This window comes from Macrobrachium nipponense, chromosome 46 (genome assembly GCF_015104395.2).
Source record: "Macrobrachium nipponense isolate FS-2020 chromosome 46, ASM1510439v2, whole genome shotgun sequence".
Taxonomy (NCBI): Eukaryota; Metazoa; Arthropoda; class Malacostraca; order Decapoda; family Palaemonidae; genus Macrobrachium; species Macrobrachium nipponense.
This window is the reverse complement of record NC_061106.1, coordinates 39,834,853-39,851,474: the sequence shown is the minus strand read 5'-3', so window position 1 is coordinate 39,851,474 and position 16,622 is coordinate 39,834,853. Positions and strand designations below refer to the sequence as shown.

General features: G+C 39.1%; 1 protein-coding gene across 2 annotated transcripts in view; it reads right to left on the bottom strand.

The window, feature by feature from the left end:
• Positions 1–15,911, bottom strand: part of LOC135214929 (nuclear receptor coactivator 5-like) — a gene marked incomplete at its 3' end in the record, with an annotated part of 32,389 nt that extends 16,478 nt beyond the window's left edge. The window contains 2 exon segments of one of the 2 annotated variants that reach the window (XM_064249416.1): positions 1,623–1,733; positions 15,816–15,911. In XM_064249416.1, the coding sequence (XP_064105486.1) occupies positions 1,623–1,711 (89 nt within the window). 2 annotated transcript variants of the gene reach the window in all.
• Positions 15,912–16,622: the final 711 nt, after the last annotated feature.

The following is a 16,622-nucleotide window of genomic DNA, read 5'->3' as shown; positions in this document are numbered from 1 at the left end:
ATACAGCGGCGGGCGCAGGAGATACCTGGGGAGAAGGAACTACCAATTCTACGTTAGAAGGAGCTGGAGAGGAAATACATTCACTCCTTTTACTAGAAGAATTCGACTTCTCACTACGAGAAACAGATCTCCTTACACGATCTTTCTCAAGTCTCTCAACATATTTCATAAATATCTTCCATTCCTTCTCTGATAAATTCTCACATTCAAAGCACCTATTCTCCCAAGTACACACATTCTCTCTACACTTCTTACAAATGGTATGAGGGTCGACCGAAGCTTTCGGCAACCTTACCTTACACCCTCTTTTACACAAACTCTAAACATACTTCCAGTATCAGACATCTTTAAAGAACAATCCAAAGCGAATGCCAAGCTAACGTTTCCGAGTACAATACCAAAGATCCATGAAAAGTCAGCAACGAGAATGAAAATCCTAGCAGGGAACCACCAACAATGTTGCCAGTTCGGCTGGCAGAGAAAATCTGACCCAAATGGGGAACGGTTCCTAGCGCTAGCGCCACGGTAACGGGGTGGTGGTTGCCTGAACTACTAATAGGTTACTAGCGTTTGCCGCGAGTTTTGAAAATTTCTGCCAGGTGGAACAGAGAATATAGCTATATATATACCTGCCAGGTAAGTGTCATACATTAAAATATGTATTTATGGGAGGGGAAAAAATTTGCCTACAGACGTTCATTTCAATCTATTGAAATCGTAAGGAGTTTATTCTCATCTCTCTCGCTCTCTCTCTATCTCTCCCTCTCTCTCTCCTCTCTCTTCTCCTATTGGCTGTTTATATATTTCTAATGGTAAAATGTTTAAGATGACTTTAAAATGATATTAATATACCAATTCAATGGTATATTTGATGTAGGATAATACTTTACGTAGACATTTGGTATTTGTGATTTCACATACAATTGTTTCCATTGTAAAATGAAAATGGATGTCTCAAATAGTAACAGTATGAAAGAAAATGTGATACTGAATACTTATGGGGGGACTGAATTATTTTCACATACGTAACTAAGTCATGCAGTACGTACAGTAGTATGTATTTATGGTATAACCATAAAATGTAAGATTTACTTTAAAACAGTATTAATATTTCCAAGATTAATATGAACCATAATAGGATATTTTATGTATATTTGATGAAGGATGGTCTTTTTAGGGATACTTTGGTGTTTGCATGTTCAGGAATAGGAGTTTTATGAGCATTTTTAGAGGGGGGGTTTCCAAACCAAAATTCGCGGGAATTCTAACTATTTCGCCGGGGGGGTCTGGTAACGCATCCCCCCCGAATACGGGGGGACCAACTGTACATATATGTACCATAAAAATCTCTCATCTCAGTATAGAGGTAGAGAAAGAAAGAATTATTATTTAATGTAATTTAATTTACACAAAAGCTTGAAAACTTATAAATTACATAAAGAATTGAACAACTACTTTTGCAGGGTTTCTTCGGGATTCGAAAATGTTGCATTTGAGGGTCTGTAAAATACTCGCGCATGATAATTACTTAGGTTCCAATGAAATGTTTGCGCTACTGTGAACTTGCACCACTTGAATCGCATAAGACTGAGGTATTAATGTACATTGGTTTTTTCTCTCACCTGGGTGATCTGCTCCTACTCCTACTGCGTGAACGACTGCGGGTTTGTGACCGCCGATGATCACGATCTCTAATATCTCTCCTGGACATGGCAGATTGCTATAATGAACACCTGAAAAGTTCAAACCAAATTAATAATCTACAAAAATATGATATAAAATTAGTAACATTACCTTTGTGTGAACATGATGTAGAGGAAAATAAGTTATCAATACACACTATACATTAACTGGATTTTTATCAATACCTTTATAACTTAAGTAAATAACCTGCTCACTTTGTTGACTTCTTGGATTTCATTATGACTCCACTGCAACCTTTAAAAGGTCAGTTGCATACATATTCCTAAGCAGTGGTTCTTTTATGAATGAGGTAGTTAGGCCTGCCCTTGCAATCACAGATGGTCACATGAACCTCTGTTAAATTGTTTTGGTGTTTGTTGGTGAAAATCCATCAAAACAATGACCTGACCCAGAGTTTCTTTTCTTAACTTGACAAACTGAGAGACCAGTGGTACAGTGAACAAATGATAGTTAATCATTCCTGAGCACTTCTGCCTATGCAACCTGATATGCATTTACATGGTGTGGTTTTAAATCAATGGCTTTTAAGATTTTAGGTGTAACTTTGATAAGAAATTGACTTTTGAGAAGCATATAGTACATGATAGTGCTTCCTGTTTTTCAAATGGCTGTATCTTGCAGAAATGTTTATATTGTTTTCAGGATAAAATTTTGTTTTTAATATTTACTGGCAAATGTTTCAACTTTCTTCTTCCTTGTTTATTCTATCTTTCTCTATTGTTATCCTGAGGTAGTGACTCTCATCTCAAACTCCTAGATACATACAGTCATGTCATTATTCACGTTTATGTTGCCACCTCTAAATATTGACTTGTGGCAGTGACGTAAGTTACGTTTTGGCTACAACTAAAATGTGGAACAGGTTGCTTAATCTTCTGGTCTCCTTCTAATCCTTCTTATCTATTTATTTATCAATCACTTTTTCCTACAATTCGTCTCGATCTGCCGGCTGATTTTCCTTTGGACTTTGAAGCCCTTGTGGCTTTGCAGTCTGGTGACCCAGTCCATAAAGGTTTCCAGCCGAAGATTAAGACAGAAGGCAAGAGAACAACAGTGACTTAGAGCATGCTGACATTCTTGATGGAATAGTTAACCATCAATTAGTGGTAGGTTATGGGACAAGACTTATGAAACAGTTTTTCATGAAATACTAATAAACTGATGTTCTAAAAAGTACAGTACAGCATCAAAATCACTTTCATAAGGTTTGAGCAACAATTAATTTCGGTCTGTTTTATATTTTGGCAGATTCAATATAAATGAATCTTGACATAGTACACCCTCTGCAATGTTGTCTAATTTATAAGGGATGAAGCAGTCAGATAAGTGGCAATGTTAATCCTAACAACATTACAGCAGCAAAGACAATCAAATCACATCCAGTTTACTAAATAATTTAAAGCACTTGACCACTTTTTAATAACAAATTGAAACATAACAGGAGCATCTGATACCACTGGCTTATGAACCTACTATATCAATATGAAGAGAGAGAGAGAGATAGAGAGAGAGAGAGAGAGAGAGAGAGAGAAGAGAGAGAGAGAGAGAGAGAGAGAAGAGAGAGAGAGAGAGATGGCTGGAAGCTGACCACCTCCATTCTCTAATGAAGAGAGCGAAGGTGGAGCTGTCCCGAAGGGAGGCTTCTACGGCGACAACAGGACACCGAAAACAACTATGATGAAATATTACAAAAATGGCCGGCCTCTACCCAGCGCGACCACCTTCCTGAAAAAGTACTTTAACACGTTTCCTGTAAACCCAGGATGGACATTAGCTGATCAAAAGCCAGCGTCCGTCAAAGCAACACCTCGAGACCTCAATACTTTCCTCTCGAAGTAAGTTTTTGTCTCCCAAGTCACAAATTAAGGCCACAAACGCCAATCTTCAGGAAGGAGGCCATTCGGTATTTTATCCTATTAGTAAACTGCAATTTCCGAAGAAACAGGGTAAGCAACCGCATGGACTGAAGGGACCGCATTCTGAGATGACCTCCGGGAACCAGTTGGATGAGGGTTGACAAATGGCCCAGGAGAGTCCTCCAAAGGGAAACTGGCTGCATAACGGAGGACAAAAATTCTTCGACCAGACTTAGAAGCTTGTCTATCTGTTTCGGAGTGGGAGAAGCCCTCAAATCTGGGAATTCAAAACAATCCCCAGATAAGTCATGATCTGGCAAGGTATTAGACTGGACTTGTCGAAGTTGACACCAATGCCCAACTCGACACAAAGAGACAGAACTATCTCCTTTGACCGGAGACATTTCTCTAGATTCAGCCTGGACTAGCCAATTGTCCAGATACATTTAACTGATGCAGAATAGCCGAAACAGGAGCTATCACCCGAGAAAAGACCTGTGGAGCAGTGGTGAGGCCGAAACAAAGGGTCTTGAACTAGAAAACTCCCGAGTCCGTGAAAAACTAAAGGTAAGGTCTGCTCTTCGGATGGATGGGGATTTGCAGATAAGCATCCTGCAGATCGATGGAAAATCATCCAGTCCCCCCATCCTGAGGATGAAAGAACAGTCTGAACCGTCTCCATCCGGAACTTGAACTTCAGAATGAAACTTGTTCAAGACCGAAAGATCTATGATGGGGCGCCAAGCACCCGAGGCCTTTAGAACTACAAACACTCGTGAGTAAAAAACCCTAGGAGAGGAGAGCTTGCTCTATGGCATCCTTCTCCAAGAGAGCCGAAAGCTCCTTCTCCAAGGCTTGACCCCTGATTGAGTGAGGGGAATAACTGCTGAACTCGAGAGGACAATTGGAAAGTGGAGGTCTCGAAACAAAAGGGATCTCGTAACCTACCTTCTGGACCTCCACTACCCAAGCATCCACTGCTCTCTCCTCATGGCGAGAGAGACAAGCTCCTACTGCGGTCTCCGGGTGAGGTAATGACTCCTACTTCTGAAAATTCTTACACAGAGACAAGGAAGAAGAAGAAGAAGGTCCTCCTGGAGGCTGAGATCTTCCCCTGCCCTTAGAGCCACGCCAAGAACTTCACGTTTTAAAGAAGTGAGCACCAGAGGAGGAAGCTGAGGTGCCAGAAAACCTGAGATGAACTCTGGAAAAACGAGCCAGAAGGAGGAGGTTGTTGGGCTGGAGCAGAAGGCACAGATCTGGCACTAAACTTACGCTTACTCCTTGAAGGAACGGGAGGAAGACCAGAGGAAAAAGCTCTTGATAAGGCCCAGTGAGCTTGGGAAGAGGCGTCACCTTGACGTTCCTTCAAAACCTCAGAAAGCACAGACATATCAAATAGGGAATTGCCAAAAGGAGAAGAGGACAACAAAAAACGGTTTCTGCTGAATCTCCAATACAGAGGAGGGTAACTGCGATAAATACAGGCTACTTGCTTAAGGAAACAGAAAGGCCTACATTGAAGCGGCAAGCTTGTTCTGATGTACAGAAGCGATTAAAATAAACAAGCAGAATTTCTCAAAAAGAGGAGCATCGGGAGGAACAAACCCAGTCTCCTTGATATACATTAAAAGACCTCCAAGGACCCACATATTGAAGGATTGAGCTTCTTGTAAGGAGCTCATAACAGACTCCATGGCAATAAAGTCTTCGATTGAGACCGAGACCGAAGCCTTGGAAAGCAAAGGTAGACCCGAAAGTCGGACAAAATCAGGATTTGGTTTGGGGGGTCGAGAGAATGAAGTATCATCTGCCACCTGATAAACTCCTCTCCGGTGTCGTAGAAGAGAAGAGAGCTTCTTCTTCCCTTCCCCGATCACCTTTGAAAGTTTAGCGAAGACGTCCGCCCTCACTCTCGCGAACCTCTTAGCAAAGGGAAAACGTAAAAATTACCGCGACCGGGAAGGACCGTCAAGAAAAATCCCTTCTGTAATACAACGAGGCGGAGGCTGCCTCTGCTCTTTAGGCCTCGCCTGAAGAAGAAAACCAAAATTAAATAAAGTTTCTTGAACTCGACATCATGACCGTCGTTCAAAGAAACATCAATATCACACGAATCCACGTCATCATCATCCTCGTCAGACCCTAACTGATAAACTTCCCCTGAAGTAAGATCCTGACGACTAGCTATCTTAGGTCTAACACTAATACCCCTCCCCCCTTCTAAATAAGCGCCCTTTGCACTGTTACGGGACTAACAGGGACACATTGGTAAAAAATCGTCACAACGGGGTTCACAAGCCGGGATATCTGCCACACCGTTACCCATGGTGCTGTTGACAGGTACCTCACGAGGAGCTGAAAATGAATCTAAAAGAGTGTTAGACATTCTAGTAAAAGCTTCTTCAAAATTCTCTGACAGCTTGTTAAACTTGGCTGAAATATGTCTATCTAAACTAAGCTGTAATTTTTCAAATTTCGTTTCCAACTAGTTTCCATCGCCAAAAACAAAACTTTGAATCTACATCAGAAATTACTTCACTATTTACCATTTGTACAGGTGGCAAAGCATCAATTACTTCGGAAATCTGAATCACACGATACCGAAACCGAAGAGCCAGAACCATGAGCGCACAAATCAAGGAAATCATTAGATACAGGTCTGGCAAACCGATTTCTTTTTCTCCTTAGTCAATTTGTTACACTGCAAGATTCTTTGATGTTTCATATAAGTCGTTTTCATGTCTTCATCAGACCAAGGCTTACAAAAGTCACAACGAGAAGTCAAGTCACAAAACCTGTCCACGACAAAATCTACAATGTCATGGGGTTCATACTCCCTGCTCCTCATCCTTGTCCCACAAGCCCGGGCAATTCCTGATGTTGCTGGCAGAAGGAAGCATCGAATCATCTAGGCTATCCATTGGACTGTTGGGCAGGTCACGTAATTCCGGGTCGCAAAATTTCGTAATATACAATATAAATACACAATAGAAATAAAAGTTAATTCACTATTTCATGATGTAATACATGAGTGGTAATTAACATAAAGTCGCATTAACAATTAATGAGAGCTTTAAAGGCACAAAAAGGTTTAGGAAATTATAAAGATCGGCCGTGATGTAAACAGCAAGGGTGCTCGTTAACAACTGATTTTCAAGGGAAGGTTTTGTACCTGTCAACGACAGTGTTGCCAACTGGCGGACAGAATAGGAGGTAACAGGGTTGCCAATGTCTAAATTTTGGTGCGGTTTTGGGGGATTTAGGGCTACATAAATTATATTAAGGTACTGTTTGTTAACTTCCCATTTCAATGTGCTTAAATCCACACACCACTTGTACCATAGACGCTGGGGCACTTTCATCACACAATCGAAACCCCGACCTCTAACCAGCACTTATTCGTACTTATTCAAGAGGACTACGGCATTCTTTGTGGCGTTTTGCGCTCTTCAATTGGTATGTGTTTACCCTACAAACTAGGTATAAGACTTATACAAAACCGCGGAAATAACTGAAATTAGATATCCATTTGTAGTATATATACATATTACAGCAATTTTATCATTACTGCATTACTATGACAACTAGAATTCATGGAAACAGTTTGTAAATGCATCGGTGTATGTGCGACGCTCCACTAGATTGGCAATGATGAGTCATTTATCCTCACGTCGCCTGCTCGTAAGTATACATCCGAAATATTTGTAATTTCCGCGGTTTAATTTGGTTGCAAAAAGGGATAAACAGACTGAATTAAATAAACATTTTGAAGTAACAAAGTAAAGTTAACTAAATAATGAGTAAAGTAAACAATTAAGGGAATAAAGCTTTACACCTCATAGGGTAAACAATCACGGACGATCCACCATCATCACGCTGGCCGGGTCTTATTTTCTCTATATTTAATTGGTGAAACAAGAATACAATCACAACTCTAAGCATACCATTCAAAGATTGAAGTTTCATCAACATAATGTGATGTATGAAAGCCCATACAAACTAAAATAAGCATGTGACGCTCTTCGTAAAATATGTTTTGACAGCAGTTTTGAAATCCAATATGGCGGCGGTCGTGTGGCTGGCCGGTCTAATCACTGACTGTCCGCCATCTTTCCCAGCCTTCCCAGCAATCATTTGAACAATGTTAGCGTATATATGTAACGTTTATTGATCTTACTCAAGATTGCAGTTGTAATCAGCACAATAAAACATTTTGTTGCCTATATTAGTGAAAAGTATGAAACTTTTTATTCCCGGGTCATGGTTTGCAACTGAATTCATTTTTACCTTGTAATCGGTGGTTTTATCTTTACTGCCATCACAACTGACACTCCACAAAGTGCTTATATGATTTGTAATTATATACACCATTTTGGTCTTAATTCATTCCACACTGCACTTGAACCATGTTGCTGTTCCTGGTTCCTAAGCGCTCACTCAACAAACACAGTTATGAGCAGCAGCAGACGACACTGTTTATGATGTGCAAAGCTTTATTCCCTTAATTGTTTACTTTACTCATTATTTATGTTTAATTTTACTGTTGTTATTTCAAATGTTTATTTTAATTCATGTCTATTATCCAATGTTCTAAACCTCGTCGTACATCTGGCTACCAAAAACCCTCGCGGAGCAGATGACGATTAGTGGATTATTATTATTTTTTTTTTTTTGCTAGCACTTTTCATTGATTTAAGTCTACTATATTAGTATTTTGATTTTTTTAATAACTGTATGCCAGAAATAAATGTAACCTTTAATGTTTGCATGCTAAGAATGGCAAAATCATCGTTGCCACATTAGTGGAGCTTCACACATATGCCAATGCATTATCATAAACTGTTTCCATGAATTCATGTTGTCATAGTAATGCTATAATGATATAATTGCTTTAATATTTATGTATATATACTTTCGATACATAGCCTAATTTCACCAATTTCCACGTTTTGTGTAAGTCTTATACCCAGTTTGGAGGATGAAAACACATACCAATTGGCAACAGAGAGAGAGAGAGAGAGAAAGGAAGGTGAAGGAAGGAAGGACAGGGGTGGGAGTGGAGGTGAGGGGAGAGGGTAGTTGGAGCTTTTTACGCGTGTTTGTATCTATTTCTGGATAATGGAGTTTTTGTCTCTTGGTACAAGGACAAGTGTCGTTATTCCTTACGATTAGTGATTCACGATACCCTTATAAATTACGGCATTGGGTGCAATACGCTATAGCAAAATCTCATTCTGATACGAGTGTTCGTTACAGAAATATTGCCAAAAAATGTGCTTGCACTGGTTCTGAAACCCATAGGTAGTAGGTATGCTGCTTAGTTATCAATCAAGTTTTTTGTAATCAAGTATTTTTTACAAGCTAGCTATTGTATAAATTTGTATTTTTCTCATTCAAAACATATGACCCTCAATGCTAACTTTCCTCTTTTAACGAATTTCTGGTCATTGCAAATTCGGCCCTATTAATTTCTTATGGGACCGAAAGCGATTGCGTCACACTACGACGGTAATCAGGCAGTAAAACATCTTCATATATCCAAAAAGTAAATAATAAAGATATATATGCGCATTACGATTATAACAATTACATGAATAGCTGATAATACAGAACTTAAAAGAATGTTCTAGTTCCGAAAAATAATCACTTAAATTTCAGTCAGAATAGAGTTACTTTTTCAATAACAAATATTTTCAAATTAATCTTCATAAATATGTAAAATATTGATGTTTTACTATTTAAATAATTATCTAGTGCACGCTTCGTCTTCGTCTCCTACCAAAACAGTAGCTTCCTTAAAAACGTTGTGGTTAGGGACCGTGTTCCGATTGTTGTGATGAAAGTCCCCCAGCGTCTATGGGTTCAAGTGGTGTGTGGATTTATCACAGGCAATGGGAAGTTTGTTGACACAAGCAACCCTGCAAATATTTAAGCGTAAGTAAAAATTTCGAAAGCGTTTTGGTGAGATTTGCACTGCGTTGGCCACCCTTTTCACTACCCTCTGTTTAAAGCTTTAAATTTGGCCTTAATTTCTAACTTTGGAGGAAAAATTTAACTTTACTTCGGAAAGGAGAGTAGAGGTCTTTAGCTCCGTGTCTCACCAACAACAAGTCGTGACTGATGTCCATCTCCGGTGTCAGGACGCGTTATAAGTACTTTTTCGGAGGGTGGCATGCCGTGACCATCAGTGTGTTGGGCCAGTCCGTTTACCCTAATCAGTGTTGTCGTCTACTGCTCGTAACCAGGAACAGCAATTTGGTTCAAGTGCAATGTGGAGTGAATTAAGACCAAAATGTGTATAATTACTATCAAATAAGCACTGTAGGAAGTTTCATTTGTGATGGCAGTAAGGATAAAACCACCGATTATTAGGTAAAAATGAATTCAGTTCAAACCATGACCGGGAATAACAAGTTTCATACTTTCACTAATATAGGCAACAAAATGTTGTTTTATTGTGCTGATTACAACTGCAATCTTGAGTAAGATCAATAAATGTTAGGGTAAAATATCACAGCATGCCAAGCAGGCCACCTACAATCAACGCTAGCCACCCTCCGAAAAAGTACATTATAACGCGTCCTGACACCGGAGATGGGCATCAGTCTCGACTTCTTGTTGGTGAAAAACGGAGCTAAAGACCTCTACTCTCCTTTCGAAGTAAGTATTTTCTCCAAAGTTAGAAATTAAGGCCAAATTTTAAGATTTAAACAGAGGGTACTGAAAAGGGTGCTACGGCAGTGGAAATCTCACCAAAACGCTTTAGAAATTTTTACTTATAACTAAAAATGTTTTCGAAGATTGACGCTATCTTGATGTTTACGGAGTCGCTTGTGTCAACAAACTTCCCATTTCATGTGCTAAATCTGCACACCACTTGTACCATAGACGCTGGGGCACTTTCATCACAACAATCGTAAACCCACCTCTTACCAGCAGTTATTCGTACTTATTCAAGGGACTACGGCATTCTTTGCGGCGTTTTGCGCTCTTCAATTGTTTATCAGTGTTGTCATTGGTAGTGTTTACCCTCCAAACTAGTATAAGACTTCACAAAACCGGGGAAATAAGTGAAATTAGCGTATTCTATTTGTAGTATATATACATATTAGAGCAATTTTATCATACTGCATTACTATGACAACTAGAATTCATCAAACAGTTTGTAAATGCATCGGCGTATGTGTTGACGCTCCACTAGATTGGCAACGATGAGCCATTTTTTCCTCACGTCGTCTGCTCGTAAGTATACATCCGAAACATTTGTAATTTTTGGGGGTTAATTTGGTTGCAAAAAAGGGATAATGGACATGAATTAAATAAACATTTTGAAGTAGAGTTAAACTAAATATTGAGTAAAGTAAACAATTAAGGGAATAAAGCTTTGCATCTCATAATCAGTGTTGTCGTCTGCTGCTCGTAACTTTGTTTACAGAGTGAGTGCTTAGGAAACACGAACAGCAATGTGGTTCGAGTGCACTGTGGAGTGAATTAAGACCAAAATGTGTATAATTACAATCAAATAAGCACTGTGGAGTCTCAGTTGTGATGGCAGTAAGGATAAAACCACTGATTACAAGGTAAGAATGATTCAGTTCCAACCATAACCCCGGGATTAACAAGTTTCATACTTTCACTAATATAGGCAACAAAATGTTGTTTTATTGTGCTGATTACAACTGCAATCTTGAGTAAGATCAATAAACGTTACATACATACGCTAACATTGTTCAAATGAGTGCTGGGAGGCTGGGGAAAGATGGTGGCCGTCACTGATGAGAACCGTCCATGCAAAACGTAGCCGCCATATTGGATTTAAAAACTGCCTTGAAAACATATTTTACGAAGAGCTCACATGCTTATTTTAGTTCGTATGGGGCTTTCATATATCACAATATGTTGACGAAAACTTCAGTCTTTTAAATGATATGCTTAGAGTTGCAATTGTATTCATGTTTCACCAATTAAATATCGAGTGAATAAGACCCGTCCACCGTGATGAGGGTTGGCCTGTCGTGATATTCTACCCTACATATAAACAAACGTTAACATTGTTCAAATGAGTGCTGGGAAGGCTTGGAAAGATGGTGGATTGTCCGTGGTTAGACCAGCCAGCCACACGATTGCCGCCATATTGGATTTCAAAACTGCCTTGAAAACATATTTTACGAAGAGCTCACATGCTTATTCAAGTTCATAGGGGGCTTTCATAGGTATAGGGGGAAACATCACAACAGGCCAACCCTCATCACGGTAGACGGGTCTTATTCACTCGATATTTAATTGGTGAAACATGAATACAATTGCAACGATAAGCATACCATTTAAAAGACTGAAGTTTCGTCAACATATTGTGATATATGAAAGCCCCATACCGAACTAAAAATAAGCATGTGATTTTTGTTCTTCGTAAAATAAAATATGTTTCAAGGCAGTTTTTTTAAATCCAACATGAAGGCTAAGGCTACGTTTTCATGGACGGTTCTCATCAGTGACGGCCACCATCTTTCCCCCAGCCTCCCAGCACTCATTTGAACAATGTTAGCGTATGTATGTAACGTTTATTGATCTTACTCAAGATTGCAGTTGTAATCAGCACAATAAAACAACATTTTGTTGCCTATATTAGTGAAAGTATGAAACTTGTTATTCCCGGGGTTATGGTTGGAACTGAATTCATTCTTACCTTGTAATCGGCGGTTTTTATCCTTACTGCCATCACAACTGAAACTCCACAGTGCTTATTTGATTGTTATTATACACATTTTGGTCTCAGTTCACTCCACATTGCACTTTAAACCCGTTGCTGTTCCTGGTTTCTAAGCGCGCGCCGCCAAAAATAAACACAATTACAAACAGCAGACGACGACAGACGACGAAACTGCAAAGTTTTATTCCCTAAACTGTTTACTTTACTCGTTATTTAGTTTAAATTTACATTGTTATTTAAAAATTTTGATTTAATTCATGTATATTATCCCTTTTTTGCAACCAAATTACCCCGAAAAAGTTACAGATATTTCTAACGTAGATAAAATCAAATGTTTCTAACGTTTTCGTACATGGCTACCAATAGGCTGCTGCCGAAAACCATAGAGGAACGAATACGGAAAAGTGCAGAGGAACGACTACGTTTTTTTTTTTTTTTTGCTTTTTTGTTTTTGCTAGCACTTTTTTCATTGATTTCAGTCTTTATTAGTATTTGAATTTCTTAAATATCGTATGCCATAAATAAATGTAACCTTTAATGTTTGCATGCTTTAATGTTTGCATGCTAAGAATGGCAAAATCATCGTTTGCCACATTAGTGGAGGCTTACACATACGCCGTTCCATTATCCTGTTAAGCGTCCGCCCCTGATGAGCTCGCTGCTAACGTACCGTCACGCTTTTTTTGTAATCAGCGATCATAGCACTGATGATAGTTTTTCAAAGTTAATATTGATTTTTATGCTTGTTATTCATACTGTAATTAACTGTAGGAAATTCTCTCTCTCCTCTCTCTCTCTCTCTCTCTCTCTCTCATCTCTCTCTCTCTCTCTCTCTCTCTCGGAGTCCAGTCACTCGGCAAAGAAAAGTCATCTTCACTCCCGCAATTGGAAGAAAAGTTTGTATCATCACTGGAGGATTCAGAACTAGAGCTCTCATCATCAAATAGGTTATCAATATCACACTCCTCATCTAGTAGTTTGATTGATCTCACCTAAAGAAATATGCCTCCTCTTTGGGACATTCATTGTGAAAGACGCGAAATCGAATTTGTCTCGATAAACGCCCGAAGCGTATTGAAAGAAAACCAACAGGGACAGGCAGTTTTCTAGCATAAGCGACCACCAGGAAAGAGTTGCCAGGCTGGAAATAAGTTTCCCATGTGCTGAGAGTGTTACCAAATGATGTTCCTACACTTTCTATACGAGTAAACGTATTATTACGGGGCTGACGGCTTGACAAGCACAGTTAAAGTCTTGAACGTAATATCCCGTTGAAGGCGCTACCGAGTAGATCGCGGTAAACGTACTATTATTACGTGGGTGACGCTTAACAGGTTATAAACTGTTTCCATGAATTCTAGTTGTCATAGTAATGCAACTAATGATAAAAATTGCTTTAATATTTATGTATATATACTTCCAATACATAGCCTAATTTCACCAATTTCAACGTTTTGTGTGTAGTCTTATACCCAGTTTGGAGGGTCAACACATACCGAATGGCAACAGAGAGCGAGAGAGAGAGAGAGAGAGAGAGAAAGGAAGGCGGAGGAACGAAGAAGAAAGGGATGGCGGTGGAGGGGGGGGGGGGGGGGGGGGGGTTGGGGTTGGGAGAGGGTAGGTGGAGCTTTATACGCGTGTTCGTATCCATTTCTGCATAATGGAGTTTTTGTCTCTTGGTACAAGGACAAGTGTCGTTATTCTTTACGATTAGTGATTCCGATAACCCTTATAAATTACGGCACTGGGTGTAATGCACTATAGCAAAATCTCGTTCTGTTAAGAGTGTTCGTTACAGAAATAGGTATTGCCCAAAAACCTGCTTGCCCTGTCTCTGAAACCATAGTAGACATGCTGCTTAGTTGTCAATCAAGTTTTTATAACCAAGTATTTTTTACAAGCTAGCAATTGAATAAATTTGTATTTTTCTCAGTCAAAACATATGCCCCTCAATGCTAACTTTCCTCTTTTAAACGACTTTCTGGTCATTGCAATTCGGCCCCCCACCCCCATAATTTCTTATGGTGCGAAAACAGACAAGAGGCCCATGGACCGAAAACGATTGCGTCACACTACGGCGATAATCCAGCAGTAAAACATCTTCATATATCCAAAAAGAAATAAAATTAAAGATATATATGCGCCATTACGATTATAACAATTACATGTATAGCTGATAACAATCTCATGAATAACTGGTAAACTGTTCTGCAATGACAGTTGAGTATAGCAATTATTTACAATAGGTACGAAAGTCAAGATGTCGTCACGTCATAATACAGAACTTGAAAGAACGTTCTAATTCAGAAATAATTACTTAAATTTGAGTCAGAGTCGAGTTACTTTTTCAATAACGAATATTTTCAAATATCATATAAATATTTAAAATATTGATGTTTTACTACTTATTTAAACAAAAATTAGCCAAGAGCACCTTTCTCGTCATCTTCTACCCCAACAGCTGTTTACGCCTGGCTTGTTGTTGATGAGAAATCGTTTCGATTGTTGTGATAAAAGTGCTCCCAGCGTCTGTGGGTACAAGTGGTGTGCGGATTTATCACAGGAATGGTTAGTTTATTGACACAAGCTACTCCGTAAACATCGAGATGGCGTCAATCTTCTAAATACCTCGAGTTGTAAGTAAAAATGTTGAACGCGTTTTTTTGGTGAGATTTGCACTACTATGTTTAACACCGTTTTCAGTACCCTCTGTTTAAATCTTAAAATTTGGCCTTAATTTCTAACTTTGGAGAAAATACTTACTTCGAAAGGAGAGTAGAGGTCTTTAGCTCCGTTTCTCACCAACAACAAGTCGCGACTGATGCCCATCTCGGGTGTCAGGACGCGTTATAATGTACTTTTTCGGAGGGTGGCTTGCATTGATGGTAGGTGGCCTGCTTGGCCTGCTGTGATGATCTACCCTATCACATTATGTTGACAAAAATTCAATCTTTTGAATGGTATGCTTAATTGTAATAGTACTCTTGTTTCACCAATTAAATATCGAGTGAATAAGGTCTGGCCAGCGCGATGACGATGGATCGTCCGCGGTTGTCTACCCTATACCTGAGCGACCTTTTACCCTGTAGTAGGACCTTACAAACGAAATGCCCTGAAACGGCATTCCCGACCAGGCCTACCAATACCTAGTTAGGGTACAACGTTGCCCCAAAGGTCATGCCGGGTAGGAGCTAGCCTAGGAGGGATGCCAAAATCGTCATGAGAACAACCTACCTAGCATGCCTTCCACAACGTAAGTTCCTGCCATTATTAATAGTGGACCTATCTAGAAGGAAATGGCGTAAGAAATGTTTGCCTACGGGTTATCACGACTAGGATTTGACGGATGTCCTATCTTAGCTAGTACATCCTACGTACCTATAGGTAGGTAGGAATATGGGACAAGGTCGGAGTCCTACTGTACGCTATCCTATTACACGGTCTCCCTTCGGCTAAGTGACTTGAATCAACACCAGTATTATGCATCCGTGTACACCATTAACAGCAGAATTATAGTTGTAAACAACACAAGTCATAATTACCGAAGAATTACATAAACTGCAAGGATTTGGATGCCCTTCGAATCAGTACCAACAACAGAAACAAACAACTAGCGTGGTTCGTGGGTGCGTTCTATTATGTGCGTTTAGAAAACACGTTTGTGCTTGGATGTTGTTTCCTTGAAAAAGAAATCTTGGTTATGCCTTTTATTAAAGTTAAATTCATTTACTTCAAACGAATATACCTATAAATACAATCTAAAACTCATACATAGTTACATATAAGTAATACGTTATTTTTTTGCAAAGGAATAACTTACAAATACAGCTCAACTCTCTAATATTCACACAAAACACAACTACTGGAACACTTTTATTAGACAAGTCCTCATTTTGATTTTGTTTTGTTTTCTACTAAAAAAAAGTAGTTAGAAAGGAATTAATTTTCTTATTTAAACTACTATAATGATTTGCATTATATTTTGCAGCAAATTTATTAATGTAAATGCAATGTTCCGATAAGTAAATCATATAAAATAGGTTACTATATTCTTGCTATTCAGTGTTTACTCCTGCAACCGATTTTCCCCCCTAGAAATCCGGCAGTTATTTCTCGGAAGACTCCATGCCGCCTACCACATTATACTTTATATTTTTCTTGCGCAAACTTCGCTTTGTTTGGTTTTATCTACAGCCCTCCACAGGGACAATTCCCTCTCTGGCGGGCCCTTATACGTTTTCAAAATAAGGGCTTTTTATATTCTATAATTGTCTTTAGTGCTTTCTCGTCTGTATCGTAGCTCCTTAGACAGTCTTTAGTTCTTTTTTTTAAATTTGCTTTCTTCTTGT